This window comes from Pelodiscus sinensis, chromosome 1 (assembly GCF_049634645.1).
Source record: "Pelodiscus sinensis isolate JC-2024 chromosome 1, ASM4963464v1, whole genome shotgun sequence".
NCBI classification, from domain to species: Eukaryota; Metazoa; Chordata; order Testudines; family Trionychidae; genus Pelodiscus; species Pelodiscus sinensis.
Window position 1 is genome coordinate 246,747,133 of NC_134711.1, and position 23,231 is coordinate 246,770,363.

At 39.7% G+C, this 23,231-nt stretch overlaps 1 protein-coding gene across 1 annotated transcript in view; it reads right to left on the reverse strand.

Annotated features, from left to right (window-relative positions):
- Positions 1-23,231, reverse strand: part of ITGBL1 (integrin subunit beta like 1) — a 253,955-nt gene that overhangs the window by 27,900 nt on the left and 202,824 nt on the right. Inside the window, exon 8 of the mRNA XM_075918746.1 lies at positions 2,065-2,181. Within this exon, the coding sequence (XP_075774861.1) occupies positions 2,065-2,181 (117 nt within the window). The remainder of the gene's footprint in view (positions 1-2,064; positions 2,182-23,231) is intronic.

Sequence of the window (23,231 nt, forward strand, 5' to 3'; positions counted from 1 at the left end):
AAACACTTAGTTTTGTTTTTGATATATGTATTGCATTCAACAAGACTGACCTTTTCTGTTATCTTAGCTACTGCTTTCTCCCTCCCTTCACCAACAGATGATATTGAAATTACTCCTTTTTTATGCATATTTCACTGAGTGGATACTTAATTTAATACGTTCAGGCTATATTTTACTGGCAACCAAATTTTAAACTATAATTTTGTCAAAAAACTACTTTCTGTAGATCAGCACCTTCACATGATATTGTCTCTTCCCTCTTCTCCCCATATATTTTTATATATTTTTTTTTATGCATGAAAATAAGAAAGCTATATCGGTGGTCAGAGTAATAACTATTAAAGTCAATGGGTCATTTCAGAAAAAAGTAAGTGAAATAAAATAGGAACCTTTAGGGCAACACTATTACAACTGCTTTTAAAATAGCATGTCTCTCTCTCTCTGAGTCCAACTTGAAGTACTGCATAATGCAATTTTCCATTACTGAAAAATAAAGCAATGACAGAGTTTACATATAGCTGACATTAGAATAAATAATTCATTTATAGCTGTGGCATAGTACAAAATCTACTAAGTTTTAGGAAATAAATTCTAATTTCTTGCTTTTGCTTGTAATTTGAGCATTCTATATTAATGATTACCATACGGCACCTTTTAGAGCATGTGGTAGAAAGCGTTGGCCATAAGGAGAATGTGTAGACCATAGAGGTTTATAATGTCTTATGTAGTGTGCTTAATACATAGTATGAGAATAAATGTTAAACAACTATAACTCTGCCAGCCACCCTTCTCTGGTTAGCAGGGAAAAACAGACTTTGAGGCCTTATACATTAGGCAAACTGCTTGAGTTCATATCTGATGTCCTAAGACAGAGAGCGATCAGAACGATCCTTGTGATTCAGCATGATCACACTGTTGAGCTTAGTAGTAGTTAGAGCATACCTTGTGTTATAAAGAAATTATGATGAATGAATGATAAATTATGATGAACGAATGAAAAGTTTGTACTAACAGAAGCTTTGTATTGAAATAATTAATACCTTTTGTATGGGCATTTGTATCCCTTTTCCCATACAAGATCGGAGTATCAGTGTGGACTGAGAGAAGCCTTGCTCCTCTCCCTCACATTTAACTAGCCTGGTCAGTGAGTTAATGTGAGTAACAGATTGGTAACTTTAAGCAAAAGCAAGATGGGATTTGTTTGTGTCTTTGTGTGTGTGGATGTGTGTGAATATGTATATAACAGAGTAATCGTACATTGTCAATAAATGTGGTATTTTGCCCTATTTCCTAAAAAAAGATCCTGTTAAATTCTTTCAAATATAACACATGTAACACTTCTACTTTTATGAAATGCCATAGGATCTTTATTTATGAAATGACCACAAGTGATCTGAAGAGACACCATTTTTCATGTCTAGTTTAAAGATATCTTCACTCGCAAAATGTCTCTAAATACTGTCCTGAGTCAATATTGATTGGGAGAGGCACACTGCCTAATGTATCAGCATTTCCTTCAGATTCCTGATCCAATATCAACCCAATCTAATTAAGTTTAGTTTGTGAGAGCTGTTGGGGCCACCGAACATAGGTATACCAGAAAGTTTAAAAAAAAAAAAAACATACTAAACACAACTGAATATCAAATGTTAAAGCCATTTAACTCATTGCTGAGTTTGGCTAACTTAAAAAAAAAAGAAAGAAAAATGTGATACCATTGGTAAATCTTCAATAATAAAGACTCAAACTGAAACTAAGATAATTTCTTCCATCATTTTTCTTTAAATATCTACAGATTTTTACTATCTATGTAAGAACTTCAGCACAGGGTAAAAAGTTATCGGAAACATGTAATCTGCTTCACTGTTAAAATAAGTACCTTTTGAAATAATTAAAATGTTCAGTTCAGAGGCTTGTGGGATTATTGTTGTAGAACATCTATATCTCAAAAAAAATCTATTACCGAGGTTAGGTTCCTTTAATATTCTTATGTAACAAAATCAGGGGAACTAGGGAAAGTCACATGTCTGTACTGGATTATTGCTAATTGGAATGAACACATACCCCCACAGACGATGCCATCCATATCTTCACATTGTCGATCATCACATTCACAGGTTTTACCATGAACTCTGTTATCTCCCGGAGGGAAACAAGTGCATTGGCCACATTCACATTTCCCTGGAAGAAAAAACAGTTGTTAGGATCACAGCATCATCAAGACATACTGGCTAAAGACCAGGAAAAAATGAACTGCTGCTACAAAGACATAAAGCACGTGTCAGACCGTGTTAGCTGAAGCGTAAACACTTGTAAAAAAAAAGTCATATTGCTGGTAATCTTTTTACTGTTTTATTAAAGAGAAGCTAGATAATTTCATGGAGGTTAGGTCCATAAAAGGCTATTAGCCAGGGGATAAAATGGTGTCCTTGGCCTCTGTCTGTCGGAGGCTGGAGAGGGATGGCAGGAGACAAATCACTTGATCATTGTCTTCGGTCCACCCTCTCTGGGGCACCTGTTGCTGGCCACTGTCGGTAGACAGGATGCTGGGCTAGATGGACCTTTGGTCTGATCCAGTATGGCCGTTCTTATGTTATGTTCTTATTATTGTCAGTATTAATGGGAATGTTATTAAGATATAGCTTCTACCTTTCCATAGCTGAAGTATGGTATATGTAATTAACTCTTCAAACTGATTTAGAAATGTTGTTATGTATGTTATGAACACCAGATATGGATGTGATTTAAATGAAATAATCTAAAAAATAATTTACAGACTGTCCCAGGAAAGCATTGGGATACTAGAAGCATAACTGTTATAACACTGATACAAATGACAAACAGGAAGGTAAAGAATTAATGCTCCTATGACCTATCCTCTTTCTTGAATAGATGTTAGACCATGTCTGTGGATCCAGGTTTGAAGGACACAGCAGGATGAAATGCAGCCTCTGCAACATTCTTCCTGCCTCACCAATCTTTTCTATATTGGGAATCCATAAAGTTGGAAGGAATAAAGGAAACCAGGCTGGCTCCAATAGATCTCTTTCCCAAAAACCTCATGAGCACTGACTGAGGCAGAGGCTTCTAGAAATACAGTATGTGATCATGGGAATCTCATAATAGATTTGATTTGGAAATCTTGACTTGACCAGTTCTTTCCCTCTTTAAAACAAACTCATTAATCATAATTGCAACAGCAGCCTTAATCCTGACATTTCCTAAATTTTGAGTGCTTGACTTTGCAACCTTAATGTTAATCTAATGTAATATTTTGTATGCATTAGCTCTGTAAGGGTATGTCTACACTAGGAAATTATTTCAAAATAACACATTTCAAAATAATCCCCGAAATAACTATTTCAAAATAGCGTGTCCACACTATAGGGAAGCCTTGAAGTTAGTCCAAGGCAAGCTCCTTTAATGTGGTTGGGTCGCGCTACCTTGATTTAGAGCCCCAGGAAGTACTGGGGAGTAATTACTTTGAATTACTCTGAGAAGTAGTTATTTCAAAATAGCAGCAGTGGGGTATCCACACTAACTCTATTTTGAAATAAATGTTATTCCACATGGAAAGCAGGAGTTATTATTTCAAAATAACCAGTCCCTTATTTCACAGTAACAGGCTTGGTAGTGTGGATGTTCCGCTTATTATTTCAAAATAAGAGGAGTATTTTTGAAATAACTCCCTAATGTAGACCAAGGTAGGATGCTACAGATGGATATAACTGGAATAATGAGATGCAATTGAGAATGTACTCATCAGGAAAAATGTGCTAACGGTGAAAATGATGAGTATGTGGAAGACATTTAGAATTTAATCAGAGAAAGTGTAACCCACACACTTTCTGGGTGTGCTGTACGGATGGCTTTTAATTTATGCAGTAGAGGTTCAGGTACTAAGCTCCTTTGATCCCAGGTTCGATTCTGCCTTTCGGTGTTACAAAAGCACTGGTCTGAATCTAAACTAATCCCATTTTCAAAAATGCCTTAGATACTTAGACTAAGTGACCTTGAAAAAATCATTGTTGAAATTTGGACACTACCACTTAAGTATTTCTATATTGCATTTTGGAGTCAGTGGGAGGGAACACTCCAGCTCAGGTTGACAGACTTGGGCTACTAGGGCTCACACTAGTGCTCTAAAACTAACTGTATAGATGGCATTTTGAAGTTGCAGCTCAACCTCTGAAGCCCATCCCCTTCAAGGTTAAGAACTGTATTAAATATGTATTAGGGATGTATTATCCCATTTAAAAAGTTAACCAATTAAACGGTACGTTTAAGCAGTTAACAGGGATCTTGCAGCAAGGGGCTGCTCCAGCCCGGCTGGACCCACCACCGGCTGCTCTGGCCAGGCCGGGCCAAGCCTAACACTGTGCCATGGGCACACAGGGGCTGCTCGGGACAAGCTCGGCAGGGCTTGCCACATGACACTACAGATGGGGGCTGCTTCAGCCGGGCCAGGCCAAGCCACTGGTTAACTGGTTACCCTGGTAACCATGCCGGTAAGAGAATGCTAGGGGGTAACCAGTTGAAACATGAACCTTTTGCATCCCTAATATGTATTGCTGTGGTTTTGAAATATTTTAAAGGCACATTCCAAAAAAAAAAAAAAAAAAAAAAACACTTTTTATTGTGGTAACAATACATACCTGCAAATGTCTTAAAAACTGCATGAGTTAATTTGTGTATCATTTACAAAGAGTTAAAGAAGCTTGTGTCATATAACGTACCTTATTTCTACCTTTCTAACTACATTGGAAACATGAGCTTAGAGCTGGCACCCTTATGATAGAGCTATGACTTGACTCAGACTTGTAGCATACATCTCAAAAAATGGGAATGATCATTGGATTGGGAGTTTTGAATGCTTTCTTCCCCTGCTGAATCAAGTAACCACAAACAAATGTTACATTCATCAGCAAATAAATAAATAAAATAATTCCTCAAGACAGCCAATTTCTGAGACAAACATACAGAAAGGAAAGAAAAATTACTAGCATGCTGAGTAGGACTAAATATCAGGTCATTACATAAAAGATGTCTCCCTGGAAAAATCAGCAGAGAGCATTTTCAAAACCCAGAGTGAGATAATACCAGACAGTACTATTTTATCAAATGCACAGAAATAACAGCAGGCATACTCTCTATGACCTTATTCTCTTACTTATTGTGATAACCATACGTGCAGTACAAACTCAATCGTTTGAGAGTAATTAAAGGCTCACATGAAACCAAAAAGAGATCAGCACTTTTCTTACATACATTCTTTGACTAGAATAATAGGTTTACCATAGCAACCCAATTATAGAGGAAAAGCTACTGCCAAATTTATCCCAAATTCTCTTTAAAATTCCAAGGCACCTAGAAACACAAACATTTGAGGACTATAATAGTAGACACCTTTTCACAAAAGAAAGCAAGCACTACGCCTTGTGAGACCGGAGAGAAAAACTGTAGTCCAGGGGCATGTCCACACTGCAGGGCAAAAATCGAATTAAGATACTCAACTTCAGCCTCAACAATTGCGTGGCTGAAGCCAAAATAGCTTAATTCAGCTTTTGATGCTGTCTACATAGCACGAAGTCGAAGGAAGAACACTCTTCCTTTGACTTCCCTTACTTCTTATGAAATGAGGGTTACCATGAGTCAGAGTAAGAAGTCCTCCATCTCAACATTATTTTGAAATAATAACTTGCTATGTAGATGCACACTGTGTTATTTTGAAATAAAATCAGGTATTCCAAAATAACACTGTAAACGTACCCCAGGGTTACATCTACACTGCAGGCTTTTAGCACAAGAACGGCCATTCTTGCACAAATACTTGTGGATCGTCTACATTGCATGTGCATTCTTGTGCAAGTAAATTTATAGTAAAGCATCGGAAAAGAGGGCTTCTTGCGCAAGAGTTATTCCTCTCCCCATGAGGAATAAGCCCTCTTGCGCAAGAGCTCTTGCTCAAGAAGGCAATGTGGACGGGCAACAGGGGTTTCTTATGCAAGAAACCCCGATGGCTAAAATGGCCCTCCGAGCTTTCTTGCACAAGAGAGCATCTATACTGCCATGGATACTCTTGTGCAAAAGCACATTTCTTGTGCAAATGCACATGGTAGCGTGGATGTGCTCTTGTGCAAGAAACTTTTGCACAAGAACTCTTGTGCAAAACACTTCTTGTGCAAAAAGCCTTCAGTGTAGATGTAGCCCAGATGTTTGATATCATGTGATTTCCTCTGCCTCTTGTTTCCCAGAGGTTGGCAAAATGTTTGAAAGGATGAGCTATACAGTGACTACTGAACAAGTAGGCTTTGTGATACTATTAAAAACCCTAACATATTATTTATTTATGAGGAAAAAAGGTCCAAACCTAAGAATACCAGGATAATAACAGGCATATTCACCTGTCTACAGCAGAATATTTCCAAGCACTGATATGTGATCATCCTTTATGCTATTTCTATAAAAATCCTGCTTTCCTAACTCAGGCAAAACTCCCACTTCAATCAACAGTTTTACCCAAGGAAGTACTGGCTGAAAAGTAAATAAAGACTTCAAGATTTAGCCCTTTAAATTTCCTCTCACCACTTTCCATACACATTATTTCATTTTCTATTGTCCAGTGCTTGTCAAAAGAATAACTAAAGTGAGTGGTGACTAGTGTGATATTAAATCTACCCCCTCATGCAATTTGCTGTGACCATTAGCACCATGAATTTAAAGCAATTTTAGCTGCCTACAGAGGGTGATTGAACCTTCTTTTCATACCGGCAATTTTGATTTAAATGCAGTGTGCTAGAATGACATAATTTGTAGAAAAACACATTTTTTCACTTTTACTACCTACAAAAACACCACAAAGTTTCAGAACATATAGCAACCAAGGGACAAGTGAATAGTAAATAAAAGAAACTATTCTTCCTTCAGAAATACCTCATTCCCCTTTCTATTGTAGCACACATTTTCTCGGTGTGTTTTATTCTGAATTCGGGCATTCTAAACAAGAGCAAGAAATGATTTGGTTAGTTTGGCTTTATGTAGAGCATTTGAGGCCAAATTGAAACATTAGCCTCTGGCCCAAGCTGGGCTTGCAGTGGAACTATTCCAAAACCGTGGGGAGGAACAGCACCTAAAGGATAGTGGGAAATAGAAGATAGTCCCTTGGAGAGGGATCATGCCTTTAAGATGAAACCGCCTTCTGCCTCTTCATATAGCCATCTTGCTCTAATAGCTAGTGTACAAGTAGAACTATCGCCCCACTCCTTGCTAACTGCTGCTCTGTGCACTCCAGGGATGCACTAAAGAGAAAGGCCACAAGTGCAGGACTGTAATTATGACAGGCCTTTATGAACTGTGCAATACATAGGCTCCTTGCAAACTAGTTCTCTGAATACATCTGCACAATAATGCCAGCCGCAATCTATCCCCTCATATTTGCTCTCAGCGGGGTTAATAAATAAACCCTGCTTCCATATAAATAAGTCCTGAGATTTCTTACCAGCTTTTACTCCATCATTTTGAACACTTACATAATTTTAAAGCCATTGTAGTGTTAGCAGGTAGTCCTCTAACTCCCAGGTAAAAAGTACATTTCTTTTCTCTTTTAGACAGAGCTTGAAAATTATGTGAGTCCACCCTGAAATTGTGAAAGGAACGGGGAGTTAAAAAAAAAACACTTTTTTTTAAAGCTCATGATCTTGGAGAGGCCTGATTCTGACATGATTTTTGAACTTTTAGACCTGGAAATACAGCAGATGTACCTCTATTGAGTGAATGGGAGTTTAGTTTGCAGAAGGGTAAAAGGCAGAAGAACTATTTTGGAATTTGGCCTACAGAAAAAAGAAAAAAATCAATTTTGCTCCTACTTTTGTAGCATTGCAATGAAATGAAGCCATAGTTTCTAGAAGTCGATCTTCTCCCATTGGCAAGGAAAACTCTAGAGATCTCAGTAAATTGCTTCGAATCCAGCTCCAAAGCAAATTTGTAATTGTACCATGATTACGCTCTCCTTATTCACAGAAAAATGGTCTGTTTGTTTTGAAATATGAAAGCTCTAAGTACACAAAGTAGTATATAATGTTATTTAAGCAAAGTTAATAGTTCATCCCAGATGAATGTATGGAAAAAACAAAACCTCTTTCTGTTTTTCCAATCATCGCTGCAATAATTCAATAGATATTCATAGAAATTAAATTTTGTTCTCTACATTATTCAGAAAAAATTATTATGAGTATTTAGTATGCAAAATTCAAGCGTAAATGGATAGTTTTGATATGAGCACACGCTACCATTTATGCTTCCTGGTTGGATAAGCATAATCCTTATAATCTAATTTCTGGTTGCAAATACTCATGTTTATGATTTTATGATTTGCTTCACAGAAATGCTTTCTAATATTCATTTAAAATGTCCTATCTCCAGGAATCAATAAGATGAATGGCTAGAATTTTACATTCTTCATTTTCAAGGATGGCAACACACCTCTCGTTTGTGATACTATTCTAGGGAGCATTGTAACGGCTGTGTTGTAGCTCTTTATCTTTGGAGTGTTACTCATTAAAGAGGAATTAGAAACAGCTAATTGGGGGTGCATGTAACTGGCTTATGGTAAAGCCTGGTACTGGATTCCTAAAAAGAAAAGAAAGTGAATCTTACTATAATTTCCACATTAATATTCAGAGGATGTAGTCGGCCAAGAAACATGAATTAGTCGTCCGTCCAATTATTTTAAGTCAAATAGCAGCATTCTAGAAAGACAGAAAGAAAGACTCCAGCATACCTCCCTTCTGTGTAAGTTACACTTACAAACAAAGGGAAAAAAACTTGTACCTGGGAGGTCACAATACCCCACCTGTTAGGTACAGACAGAGGTTACGGCTCCCTTTCTCCAAGCATTCTTCCACACACTAGGTAGAAATCTTGCTCTGCTGCTTTTACTTATTCCGCACAAATCACAATATGGACATGAACTGTTATTTTTCTCTGTGAAAGATAACAAGTTCAGCTGTTGAACTTCTGGAAAAAATAAGTGCAAAACATGCTAAATTTGTTCTCTGAATCTGCTTTTCAATTCTATCCCTTCAGGATGTATAGAACATAGCAACATTTTCCCCATACTAAGCAAAAAAAAAAGGCTCTCTAAACAGCTGAACGTCTGGCTCATCTCGTCTGAGATATGAAAAACTGGGAATTGATTCTTTATGCAGATTCTGTACAACTGGGAGGTAGCTTTCCGCAGGCAAGGTGTAAACAATGTCATCCGTCTCTTGGCATATTGGAACAAGAACTAGTTTTCCCATTTTACAAGTATTTCATGCATTTACTTCAGCAGAGCTCAGTTTGTTTCCAAAGCTTTGCTGTGCCTGAAGATCTGTGACACTAAAGGAATTTCACCCTGTAATTAAAGATTCAGGGAGTTGCACTTTGCTGGTAAGATAGGATGGATCACAAAGCCAGTGCCGGCTGCTCAGTCTGAGGAATTCAACTGCTGCATGTGAAATATGATTCTTGGTTGCGAACAATATTTCCTAAAGTACAGAACATCAGCTCTCCTATCTGGTTTGCAGTTCCTTAAGTGTACCTCTAGTGTGATTAAGGCACATAGCATTCATCACAACATATCAGATGGTCACTGATATCTATCTATGCTAATGCATTCCTGATCAAAGCTGCAGTGATGGGCACACGTGCTTATATGAAATCACATAACTGTACTGGTACCCTTACTCTGGCAGTGGTCTATACACCATGCCTCAGAGGAAAGCAAAATCTTTCCATAATGAACCTAATCAACTGTGCAATGCTGCCTATCCCCTGTAGCAGTCCCCTTTCACCTGGAAATATGAGATGTTTCAGGGCTCAAATCAATAGCTACAAGGGTTCAGAAGAATTCTCTCATGTGTACAGCATTGAATAATTGGCATGGTTAATTTTTTAACAGTCGGGGGAGGGAAAATTGCCTTCCTTTTAAAATTTATTCACTGATCACATTTTTTCCTGTAGCATCCTGGGAAACACAAACCTACATCCAAGTTTTCCTAAATGTGCAAACACAAAAAGTAAAGATGTGAGCTTCAAATCCTGCATTGAAGTTCCATTATAAGAAACAGAATATGAAAATTATGCTATAAAAAAAGAAATACCTAAGGGATATGAAAGAAATATACTGTACTGGGAGTATCAAACCTATTCTGTGGGAAGGACCAAATTACCCTATGAATCAGTCTCGGGACCAGAAAGGAAAAAACTCACTGGCAGGAGTCTAATTTTGCAATTTTGTCCAACTGTGGAATGTGCCTCTTTAATTAGTCAATATGAATGTTCTAGTCAGAAAACCTAAAAAAGTGAAGGATTTATTCTTTGGTACTGTCCATTAACTCATCTCTCTGTGCACTCTCTCCTTTTGTGAGTTTTCCCTGTTCTCCTCCAACACTTTTGGTATTCCTTCCCCTCTCTAACCAGGGAAGTCATTTGAAAAGCCACCCCCTATCCAAAGGCTGATGTATCAAAGCAGCAGATAACGTAGAGTTTCAATACATGTATCCTTTGGCATATATGGTTGTGACCATTTTCTTCCACTATTTGATCTGAGGAAATGGGTCTGGCCCACGAAAGCTCATTACCTAATAAACCATCTTGTTAGTCTTTAAAGTGCTACATAGTCCTGTATTTTGTTTTAGTGGCATGGGGACATTTTTAAAAGTGGGAGTGCTGAGCCTCCTTGACCTTGTCCACTCCCACCCCCAGCTGAGGCAAAGCCCCAGCATGCGGAGGTCAAGGGGACCCTGGATGTTGGGTCCTTGGCTGCTACCCTTTTCACCAGGGGGCTGTGCTCTCCTTGTATGCAGGGCTCTAACCAGGATTCCAGCACACAGGACTGACAGCAAAGCCCCGGGTGTGAAGGAGGCAGATGAGAATCCAATGCACAAGGCTGGCAGTTGAAACCTATGAGTGTGAAGCAGCAGCAAGGACCCCAGGCACTAGTCGGAGAGCCTGGGGGAGCTACAGAACCCGGCACCCTTAGCTCCTATGCCTCTGTGAGTAAACTGAGTCAGTACATTTCAACAAAATGCCCTTTGGATGGAAGACACACACACACACAGTTTAGCAGATGCAGATTTCCTAACAAAGACCCCTGAAGTAGTATGGCAACTACTTCAGAAAAATGAAAATATTCCTGAAAGCAATTCAAAATAGTTATTGGCAGCACGCATATTCGTGTAGCACATCCTTCCTTGAATGTGCACGTAACGTTACTAAAAATACCTACTGTTCATGCTCAGCACCTTTCAGATTGGCGTGAGTCAGCCACATCAAAACCACTGTCCTGTGAAATACAGCCATACACTGCTCAATTCAACAATGACTATTTTCCATGCTAAACAAACTTTTAATCCTCAGTTGCTTTGAATCTGCCTTTTTTTGAACAGAATTGTTGTGTCCTTTTTACCTACTTTATTTCATAATTATACGATTTTTTTAAAATCTCCCTCTTTCAAATAATGTCTAACACTTTTACTCAGAATTCAAAACAATTACCTTTGGTAAGAGACCTAGATAGAGCCTAACTAGTGAGAGCTTCAAAAAGTTATAAGCTAGTGAAAACCGGCAGTTATAATGGAAAATGTTATGCAACCTTAATAGTAGAGGGTTGACACTAGCACCCAGCAATACTTTATAAAGGGACTGTGTTTGAAGCTTAATTGCACATATGGCATCTGAGGTAAACTCTTTTCCTCTGTGACAGGCTAACAATGAAGTACAACTTTTTCTTCTCTCCACAAATCCACTCAGTGGTACTCAAAAGATTCAGCATCAGATAGTCTTTTGCAGCTCTTGCTGATTAGTGGTGCTGATTTGTATCTTTCCCTTTAAAAAAAGAAGTTTGGGGAAGAACCACTGCTGTGCTGTTACTTTGCTTTTCAGATTGTTAACTTGTTGACATCTGCTATCACCATCAAGACTGCATGCCTCCTCCATCTGTCTGCTCTCAGTAGCAGGGCTTTGAGGCGAGACTTCTTGAAGGCTGTAATTGTGTTGTTATATAGGAAGTAGAGCGAAATTCTACTGAGCTACATGGAAGGATTAATCAAGCTATAGCTCTCAGAAAAAAAAACAGACCTTTAGTCACACATTTTATTTTTTCCCAGTTAAACTCTTCTACAATTTCTGTTCTGGGAAATACCCTTGCAAAATACAACTATAGTTATGGGGCCAATTACCATCACTGGGACAATTACTTTTTTCTAAGGAAAAGAGAAGGTGTTAGTAGAAGCCATCCCACAAAGGAGACATCTGTGAAAAGAAAAAGATACTGACAGAAGGCAGTGTTACAAGAAAAGCAGTTGTGGAGACAGTGAAGAAGAGAGGTATTAAAGGAGTGGGCTGAAAAGCAGAAAAAGGGAGAAGAGCCACTGGGCGAAATTCCAGGGGTGTAATAGAGTGGAATTTCTTCTATTAAGCCTTCTTTCTCTTTCTCCCCCACACCAAGCTGCCTTCTTTATCAGGGAAATCCTTCTTGTATTCAATAATGTATCCTCTATTGAGCATTTTCTGTTTCTCCACTCCTTTTCCCTCTGCCCCTGAAAGCATCCTATAGTACCACCTCCATCTCTTGCTGAGTTTTTCCTTTCTATTACCATTTCCTCCGAGATGATTTCAACAACAGAAAGTAACAAGAAAAAGCCAACTATGAGGTAATGCCAGTAAATCAAGTAAAGGGCACACTGAAGTCCACTAACACAAATGTCTTTTTGGTTGAAATATGAAAATGAAATATTATATTTGATTTAAAGGATGTGACTTTGAAACACTTATGCTTCACTCTGACAACTATCAAGATAAATAAGTCTCATTTCCTTTTCAGTCATTCCAAATGTCTGATATTTAGCATCAGCTTCCATAAAAATATTTTCAAGAAAAGGAGAAAACATAATAAAAAGGGACAACATAGGGAAAGTGATTAGATGTTTAAAACAAGAATAAGATATATGACACAAGGAAATTGTTGGAGAAACCGTGATTGCTCTTGAGTCATCCTGCAGTTTAATTCATTTGATTGCCTTATCACCCAGAGGACTTACGGCTTACCCATTTTTTCTTACACACGCTGCCATGTAATGAGTCAGAGCACTAATTCCACAGAGATATTTAATTTGCAGATTAATTTACTAGAAAATGTCAACTGCTTTGTGGAAGTTTAATCACCAATATGTTAAACTTGTTCACTTCCTGCTGAAGCTTGTTGTTCATTAGGCAGTAAATTTTAAAAGATTTTTTTAGGGCTGTAATACAAGGATTTCTATTAACACGATTAAACCACTAGACAGTTCACTATGAAGGAATAGCCAAGATTAAAAGAGCTGTATAATGATAAAACAATACTGGGCAATGATTTGACTGCATAGCAACCATCAATATTAGTTGCAGATAACAGACTGCTGAATTCAGAAGCCATGGCAACAGATGATGTCATATTGTGTATCTACCTTATTGATTAACTTTCATACAGACAAGGCTTTTTCCAGAAATGAAAGATATTTCTTGGCAACTACATCATTTCTAATGACTTGCTCCAAGTTAAAAGGCCTTTAACCACCACTTCTAAGAAAAAAAAATGTTAGCCAACCCAACAGATTGGGCACTAAACTCTCACTATCAGGCTTTCTGTAATACCCCTATCTAATACAAGGGGACTGCTTCGCAGAACCCAACTGCTTTACACTAGCTACAATTATTCTTGAGATAACACTTCACTTTGATGGCTGAGAAAGTTGTTTCTGATAGTGTTCTCAAGAGACTGGCACATGTAATGGGGGAATTAAAGGGCATGATCAGAATGCTACTGGAAAGCAAACATCTTCTGAAAAATGACACATTCCTTCGTTTTGTCTTTTTTCCCCCTTTTGATTTCAAATGTCAATACTCAAATCTTTGTTACAGGTCTTCTTGCATCTACAGAACACTTTTTTTTTTTTTTTTTTTTACTACAGTCAGCTGAGGACCAGGACAAGGTCTCATGACAGGCAGAGGAAGCTCTACAGAGACATCTTTAAAAACACTTTGGTAAAGTGCGACTTGATGCAAACACCTGGGAGGGGCAGGTGGAGGATCAGGTAGCCTGGAGGACCACCATCAAGAACAGTGCCCGACACTTTGAGATCAAGTGTCATCTCCATGGAGAAGATCAGAGAGCCCGACAGATGGAGCATTCTCAGGCCCACATCCGTGCTGCTGGTGTCGGTGACAATGGAGACAGAGACCTCAGGTACAGCCATTCCTAGAGAGTGTTCCCAGCCAGAACTGGCCTAATTTCTCATCTTCATACTTAGCAATGTTAGGCGTCTAAGGGGAAATCTTCCTCGATTCAAAGGATCCCAAGGAGAGAGACAGAACACAAGAGGACTGGATTGTAATAATTTTAATCGGACTGTCAGTTGACAGTTATTAAAGAAAGCCTACTAAGCACTCTATTGTTCATTTTATATGGCCAAGCTTCTCTTCAGAACCCCTGAACAACATCTCTAGTAACCCAGAAGGACATGGAAATCTTTGTTACAGATATGACAAAAAATATTCTGAAACGCCAGTGCTGTGAGGCTTTGTGTTTTTTTTAAAAGCATAGCCAGTATTATGAGGAGCTTGAACTCCTTAGACTAGCTCAGAATGGGTTACTGGCAACGTGAAAGTTGACAGCAGCTTTGAAAACAGCAGTCTGACATCTTGCAAAGGCCCAGTGGGCTCTGTGAGAAGGAACTCCATCATGCACAAACCACACATCGCTGCCAAAAGTCCTGCCTTGAATGGAACTACCCTGAACTTTACAAATCAATTCTCTGGGGGACTTGCTTCTCTGTCTGAGTCCCCAGAATAGTAGACTCACAGAAAGGAGCTGCCTCCATCTAAATTGCAGTTCAAGATAAGGATGCCAGGCATCTGGTTTTTGAGCAGAACACCCAATTGAAAAGGGACTCTGACAGCTATGGTAAGCACTGCTGACTAAGCTGCTAAAAGTCTGGTTGGTGGTGCAGCAAGGATTCAGGGTTAAAACAGGCTCCCTCTCTGCCCTGGTTCTGTGTGGCTCCCAGAAGCAGCCATTAGATCACTGCAGCCCCTATACACAAGGAGGCTCCACACACTGCCCTCGTGCCAAGTGCTGGCTCTGCACTTCTCATTTGCTGGGAATCACAACCAATGGGAACTGTGATGACAGTGCCTGTAGGCACAAGGCAGTGCACAGCACATCCTCATGTGTAGGTGCTGTAGGGACCTGGTGTCTGCTTCCTGGAAGCCTCAGTAAATGCTGTCAAGACCCCCACACTCCAGCCCCGTACCCTAGGCTGGTGTCCCCTCTTGTACCCAAACTCCCTCCTGGAGCACACCGGCCCCCCACTTCAACCCTCTACCACAGCCATGAGTTCCCTCTGCAGCCCAACATCTCATCCCTAGCCCCACCCTACACCCACACCCCCAGCCAGAGTCCTCACCTCCCTGTACCCAAAGCCCTGCCTGAAGCTCTCCCCTACTGTACTCCTTTCAGGAGTGTGATTTGTCTTGCATACCGCCAAGTTTTACCTTGCTTAAAAAGTACTTGCTTACCAAACGAGACATAAAAATACAAAAGTGTCACAGCACATTATTACTGAAAACATTGCTTACTTACTCATTTTTGCTATGTAATTATAAAATACATCAATTATAATAAATATTGTTCTTACATTTCAACATATGGTATATAGAGACAAATAAACAAGTCATTTTATGAAACTCTAATTTGTACTAACTTCACTAGTGCTTTTTATTTAGCTTATTGTACAACCAGGAAAATACCTAGATGAGTTACTGTAAACCCTGAAAGAAAACATATCTTTGGTTCAGAACTATTGTTTTAAAGGGGATATTCACAAATACAAACACACACACACACACACACACACACACACACACACACTTTTTAAAATGCAAAAAAGTCACAAAAATTTTGGAAGCAAGGGCTATGTTTGATCTTATACAAATAAGTAGAAGAGTAAGGTAAGAATAATACAATTTCAAAATATGTAAATAAATCAGAAACATTTCAAAGTCAAATGAAGCAGAGACAGAAAAGTTTAAATCACTATAGAAATTTCAGAAGTAAAGGATCAGCCAAGCTTTATGAAAAATCTACACAATATACAACAGAGGATATAGTAGAATTGCTGAAATTACCTGATGGGCATAGTGGAGAATTTATAAAAAATTTAAAAAATATACATGCCCCTTTTATTTTGGAATAAAGTATACATAAAGTAATACCTTGCCCAACACAGTAGAGAATAGCCATTATCTCAGTGACCTTAGTGGAGGACGAAGACAGTACAAACTGTACCATCTATAGAACAAGTATGGTAATTACATACTGATTTACATTTTAATATGAAAAAAATGGAACTGCAGGCCAAAAAAAAAAAAAAATCCCTGCAAGGAAAAAGCAAATGTTACTGCACCAAAGGCAGTGGGCTAAAATGCAACATCATTAGCCCTTAATGCAAGAGAAAGACTGAGGAGAGATGTGGAAGGAGATAAAAAACTGACCAGCACATCAAACGGAAACCCCCTCATTTACTGTGAATATGTCTAATCTGCATATGAGGAAGAACTATCCATGTGTTCCTCACCACTGGAGCTTGGACCAAGGAATTAAACTAAACATCTTAAATCCTGTCAGTGCCCACAGTCATAATCAAAGCTACCCCTTATAGATAAAAAATCTTGCCCAAGTCGTTTGTCCCATCCCTCCCCTCCTCAAATGGTTGACAGAGTGATTAGCTTTGTAATATGTCTAGAACTTTAACATATCTGGGTTCTGGTAGACCAGAAAAGCTAAGCATGATCCACAACCAATGTGCTCTAATAGAACGAGCTCTTCAGCACAAGTACCACCAACATGTGGCAATGTGGAACGAGGGGAGAATCAGTCTCTTAGGTAACTCAGACTCAAACCATTTAACACTTTATTGTCCCTCTCACCCAACACTACTGGCAAAAAGGAATACTGTGATTGAAGCAATGTATTTGTGTTCCTAATGCTTCTAAAACTCAGCTTAATATGTGACCAACTGAATGGTAACTCAAAACCCCTGTATTAAAGAAGTCTGATCTCAACATGACAAAGGATAGGATAAGCACACTGAAGTCTGCATCAAAAACTCAGTTCACCAAGCACAGATGGATATGCATGTTCTTTGACTTGATTGCTTTTATAAGCCTCCTAAATTGCAGACCCCGTTCACAAATAATCCTTCCACATCACCAATTTCTGGAGCTGTTAATCTAACCAATACACTGGCCTCTTTCACAAATCTCTGTCTCTTTCAGCCAGAACGTCAGCTAACTAGCCCTCATCCAGAATGGAATCATCTCTAGACACTAGTGGCTAATTCTCATTTCAACTAATTTCACATTACATTGCTAGATCAATGTAAAGGGGCCTCAGTGTAAAAGAGAATCAGGTAATCAGACATCCATTTTACTTTAGCAGCCAGGTTAGCGGTAATGAGCATCTACATCTGAAGATCATCCCATCTACTGCACACTTTAAGGTTACATCTACACTGTAGCCTTGTTCTGCAAAAGCTTATGCAAATGACGTGTGGAGTGGAATATTGCCATGCTTCATTTGCATAATTATTTAGCAGCCGCTTTTGTGCAAGAGGCTTTTGCGCAAAAAGGAGCTATGTTCTTGCTTGCACAAGAACTCTTCTTTCTGAAAAAATTAAGAAGAACGGCTCTTGCGCAAGAGGGTTTTTTTGCGCAAAATTGAGCTGTCTACAGAGCTCATTTTGCCCAAAAGCCTCTTGCGCAAAAGCGGCTGCTAATTAATTATGCAAATTAAGCACGGTGATATTCTACGTCATGCTTCATTTGCATAAGCTTTTGTGGAAGAAGGCTACAGTGTGGAAGGGCAGTGTCCAGGGACTGATTGTGGGTGTGCTAAGCCATCTCTCTGACCAGGCTCCATGGACACTGAAACCCCTATGGTCAGGTTCCTTGGGCACTGGTGCACAATGTATCCTTAGAGCTTAAGGACATGAGTTATGCTGATGGCCAGCAGCTGCCTAGAGGTGTTAGTTGCCATTTGACATAGCATGGGAATGAGGTGATGAACTCTGCAAAGACATAGCATCCTTTCACCCTTTTCCTCCCCTGCAGATGCAAGAAGCACCTGGCCTTTCCCTCCCACACAGTGCGAAAAGGCTGATGCTGGCCACATTCTGATGTGAACTCTGGCAGAAATCTGGGGGTGGGAATGTGACCCCAAATGGCCCTCATGCTGCATCGTGAAGTCACAGTGCCAGATACATGAGAAAATGTGTCTGTCCTGGAAGCCCAGCCAAGGAAGATGGGTGGAGAGTGACAGGCAGGGAGAGTAGTGTTGGTCGGTTAACACCCCTATAAGGGAGCGATCTCTCTTCCCTAAAGCCTTAAAGATAAGAAGATAAATTAAAAGAATCTAATGATGATATATTTCTTTTTAAAGGGGGCTCCATCAACCTGATGTTAATTTTAACATTGGTACTGCGTAGTTCTGATTGATTGACATTGAATAGGAGTATTTTACCAGGTGTCCAATATTCACCACAGGGAAATGTGGTCACCCAAATAAGCATAGAAGTAAAGAAACTATCTTGTTTTCTGCACAGCCATAGTTAAAATCTTTTAAAATAATTTATGTTGTATGAAGAGTCTTCTATTAGTGAGGCTCCAGCTGTCTTTCCACCCACTTTGTCTACATAAAGTCATTTATGAACAACAGTGGCCTACGAGAGTAAAACTGAGAAATGGCACACTTTGGAAGCCACACTATCAATAGCTGAAGAGAAAAGATCAATTTCTGGGGAAAGTGCAACATTCCAGAGTATTCTCAGCATGGACACATATATTCCCACCTGCTCATTTTCTATAATCAGAAAGAACATCTGAAGAGTTGGAACATGGATTTTGTATGTGAAATTAGGCAAATCACCTAAACTCTGTTTCTCTATCTGTACACTAGTGAGAATACCTCAGTGCTGTTCAGTGAGTTTTTCCAGGATTCAATTAATTAAACATGACAATGGTCTAACCATGTAAAATGCTTAGTGTTATTACAGAATTTCAATGCCATATTGACTGGATCATGAGAAACATGATTGGCCAAACAAACACAATTGGTCATCCCAGACAAGTATGTGGTAGCACTTGTTCAGAGCTTTCACTGACATAAGAACAAACTAGTGTAAAAAATCAAATATGAAATGAACATGGGTGGCACGAGAACCATCATTTTGTCTCTAATTCTAATATAGCATATGTTAATATTAACTCCATTAGCTATTTACCTCTCCTCCGCACCACCAGATTTCTGCAGGATGTTAAAAATTTGGTCTAGCACACTTCCAAGAAATGTCAGATATCTGCTTAGTTAATGAAAAAAAAATATTGTTAACCCCCAAACACAATAGACACAGCAGTTTTTCCACTATTGGGTCTCAGGTGGAAAACTCCAATTTTGTATAATCACACGTTTTAATGTAAAAACAAAAGAAGTTTGGTATTTCACTTTTGTCACGTTATTGGATTTTGAGGGGAGCAGCCAGGTCACTGTTTCACCCATGGCGGGGTGTTTGCCCCAAAAGTGGTACAAAGGGAGCCATGTGAGGTGTCAAACAAAAGCTTATTTTCTTCTGGTCCTATATATGCTCTTCATATATCTGTGTAATGTCTGGGGGTGGAGTTATGAATATGTACTCTGTATGGAGACTGGAAGTTTCTCTATATGTGCTTGAGTAATGGGCCAGGAATGTTTGCCTATTGACATGCTAAGAGCAAGTCTCCATGGAATAATGGATCTCTGGAGGCCGAAGACACACCTAGCCACTGGCCATGTGACTCTAGCCAGCTTAGAAGAAACCTAGAAGGAGGTATAAATATGCCAGGTGGCCAACTCCAGGGAGGTCTTCAGATCTGCTTCTGACCCCAGATGTGGCCTCGCAGGGAATCACGAGCTGGGAAGAACTGTGGACCCATCCTGACATAGGATGTGCACCAAGGACTTTTAAGCCAGCAGCTATAACTTCTCTGCTAGAGCCTGCATCGAGAACTGGGAGATTCGATGCATATAATGTATGATACTTTAACAACCTTACTCTCATGCTTTTCTTTCTTGTAGTAATAATCTTTAGATGTTAGATCCTAAAGGATTGGCTCAGCATGATTTGTGGGTAAGATCCAGAGTGTAAATTGACCTGGAAACTGTGGCTGGTTTCTTGGAACCGGACAGAACTTGTTCGGGGTAGGTGAGATTGGGTTCTAAGACCCCTCCCCCATCTTAGAGGGGTCCAGGGCCATCTGGGGCACAGATATTGCTGGGGTGTCAGAGGGGTTTTGCTCATGAGGCTTCAGCTGAAGTGCTCTGTGGGACTGGTTTGTGGCCCGTTTTGAAAGGCCTCCAGCCTGGGGGCTGTAAGGAGCCCCGAATTTGAGCAATTTGCCCTGAGTGGACACCCTCAGTTGTGCCCAGACCCGACCTGGTCCGTCACACACTTTAAATTAGTCAAAATTGCTTAAGTAACACAAAATGAATGTAGGATCTCTTTCTAGTCCCATTTTAGTGATAAGTATTCTTCAAGTGATAGAGACATTATCATCAAAACCATCAGGTGTAATGCTACATTAAGAAACAATTAATTGTACATGTGTATTCAGATTAATGCTATTAAAATCAAGATTTTTAAAACAAATTGTAATACAGTAACTAGTATTTTGTAGAAGTGGATTGGCTATTTCTTGTTAGGAGAACTGCTGAGAAAATAACATTGGTGAAAACTGTGATGCTCCCTCAGACTGAAAAGCGCTATTTGTCTTACAGAACTTGGCTCCCTGTCTTGCAGTCAGGAGTGCTGGGCTGGCACATGAGAACTGTAGGCATTTTGTTGCTACATTGCTCTTTATATACTTTTGCCCCCTCCAAAATTGGGATTACTCAGGTTTATTGCTGAGGGTGCATCTACACAGCACACTTACCTCAAAATAAGATACGCAATTTGTGCTATGCACATTGTGTAGCTTATTTGGAGGTAATTTTGAAATAAAGTGCTATTTCGACAAGTCCTTTAACTCTTGTGGAATGAGGGTTCAGGAACACCGGAATAGTGCACCCGTTATTTCAAAATATATTTTGAAATAAAAGGCACATTTAAAGACATGGAATAGCTATTTTGGGATACTTCCAGAATTCTGAAATAGTGTCACTGTTTAGACATAGCCTGAGCAAGTAGGAAGAATGAAGATAATTCAGTAAACTCATCAGCAAGAATTCATTTTTTTCTATGTAAGACAGTGGGGGTGAACATACCTGATGGGGGTGGTGCCTGTAGAACACAGCAAAGGGCAGGAAATTATATTCAGATGTTAGAAGAAAGGAGCAGTGGGGCAATGGCTACAAAATAAAACCAACTGACTTGTTTATCATCTCATCAGTAAAGTAGAATGCCTGGCTCAAAATATGCAAAAGGGCACAATTTAGAAAATGTATTTACATGTATTAAGAAAGAAAACAACTCTTAGCTTTTTCCTCAGCAAGAGACACATTTGCTCTATCAATTACAGTATAGCCATCACACTGGAAAAGCCAGGGATGTCCATTCTATTCGCCTTGCACAGGAACAGTTTGGATTTCAGAAGCTATGAAGAGGAAAGCGATGAGCAGCTGCAACAGCTGCAGGACACTGACAGAACAGAGTGTTACAGCAAAAGGAGATAGACTGAGATTTCCCCCTTGGGCATGAGAAGCCTGAGGGCAGACAGATCACAGTGACATAGTTAACAATTTTTTTGAACCCCCCTGCTCGCTATGCTCGCCAACCCCCTGGCTTTGGGGGGAGGTGTCTGGCTGAGGGGAGGGAGCAGAAGCAGGCTGGGAGTAGGTGTCTGGCCAGAGAAAGGGGGCAGGAGCAGACGGTGGCTGCAGGGTCTCAGTGGAAGGAGTGAGTGAGGGGGCTGGAGGTGCAGAGTGTTGTCAGGGTGGTAAGTGAGGGGGCTGGAAGTGTGGGGTCTCAGGTTGGGGGGCATGACTGAACAGCCTGGGAGAGGGGAGGTCATACAACTCCTGCCCTGTGGCACCAGGGGGGGAAGAGAGGGAGGAGGCAGGGTGGTTGAGGGCAGCAGGGGTGGCAGGATGCAGAGTGATGTGATAAAGTCACTGTCATCCCGCAGGAAATTTTTTTATATAGAGAGAGAAATGAGCAGCACTTCTATTGAAATAAATGGTTCATTCATCTGCCCTGCTTCACAATATCCCAACAATAAACTCATCACCACTTTCTAACTGCTATTCTCAATCCCTTGTATAGTTGCAATTAACAGAAAGATATAAATGTATTTTTTCCTAAATACTCATATGCATACAAAGGTGAATTTCCTTACTCTTTTGTAGATGGAGTTCCTCACAATGTTTATGTCTCTATTCTACTGTGGATACATGTATTCCAAGTATCTAAGGGTATGTCTACACTGCCACCCTAGTTCGAACTAGGGTGGCTAATGTAGGCATTCGAACTTGTAATTGAAGCCTGGGATTTAAATATCCTGGGCTTCATTTCCATGTTCCCGGGCGGGCGCCATTTTTAAATGCCTGTAGTTCACTACATGATTAACAAGTTACAAGCTTCTTTCGGAAAAAGGTGTGTGTGGATTGGGAAGAGGGAGTTCTTTCGATAGAAGAGGAAAGAGGAAAAAGCACAGGTGCCTTGGTGGCCATTCCACCCATAATAATCACAGCTTACATGTGAGATAGCATCAATTCAGTGTGGATGCAATCTGTCGAAAAAGCAGATCACTTTTTCAATGCACTTTTGCAGTGTGGACGCTCTCGTTCAGAAAAAGTTTTTTCAGAAGATCTCTTCCAGAAAAGCTTTTTCCGAAAGAAGCCTGCAGTCTAGACATAGCCTAAAGTACTGACCTTCTGTTCCCCCGGGATGGTGCACTGGGGGGCAGACAGGTTGCACACAGAAGTTCTGCATTTAGGGAGAATGCTGTTTACCACTGACTCAAGCAACTCCTACCAAATTCTGGCCTCAGCTCTATTTACTCCATGAATATGGATATAAAAAAAGTAATAGGCATTCTGTCTGACAGACAAATATTTTATTCTAATCTATAGATTTTGTAAATAGTATGCTCATCATATATAGATCATCAATTATAGCAAATGA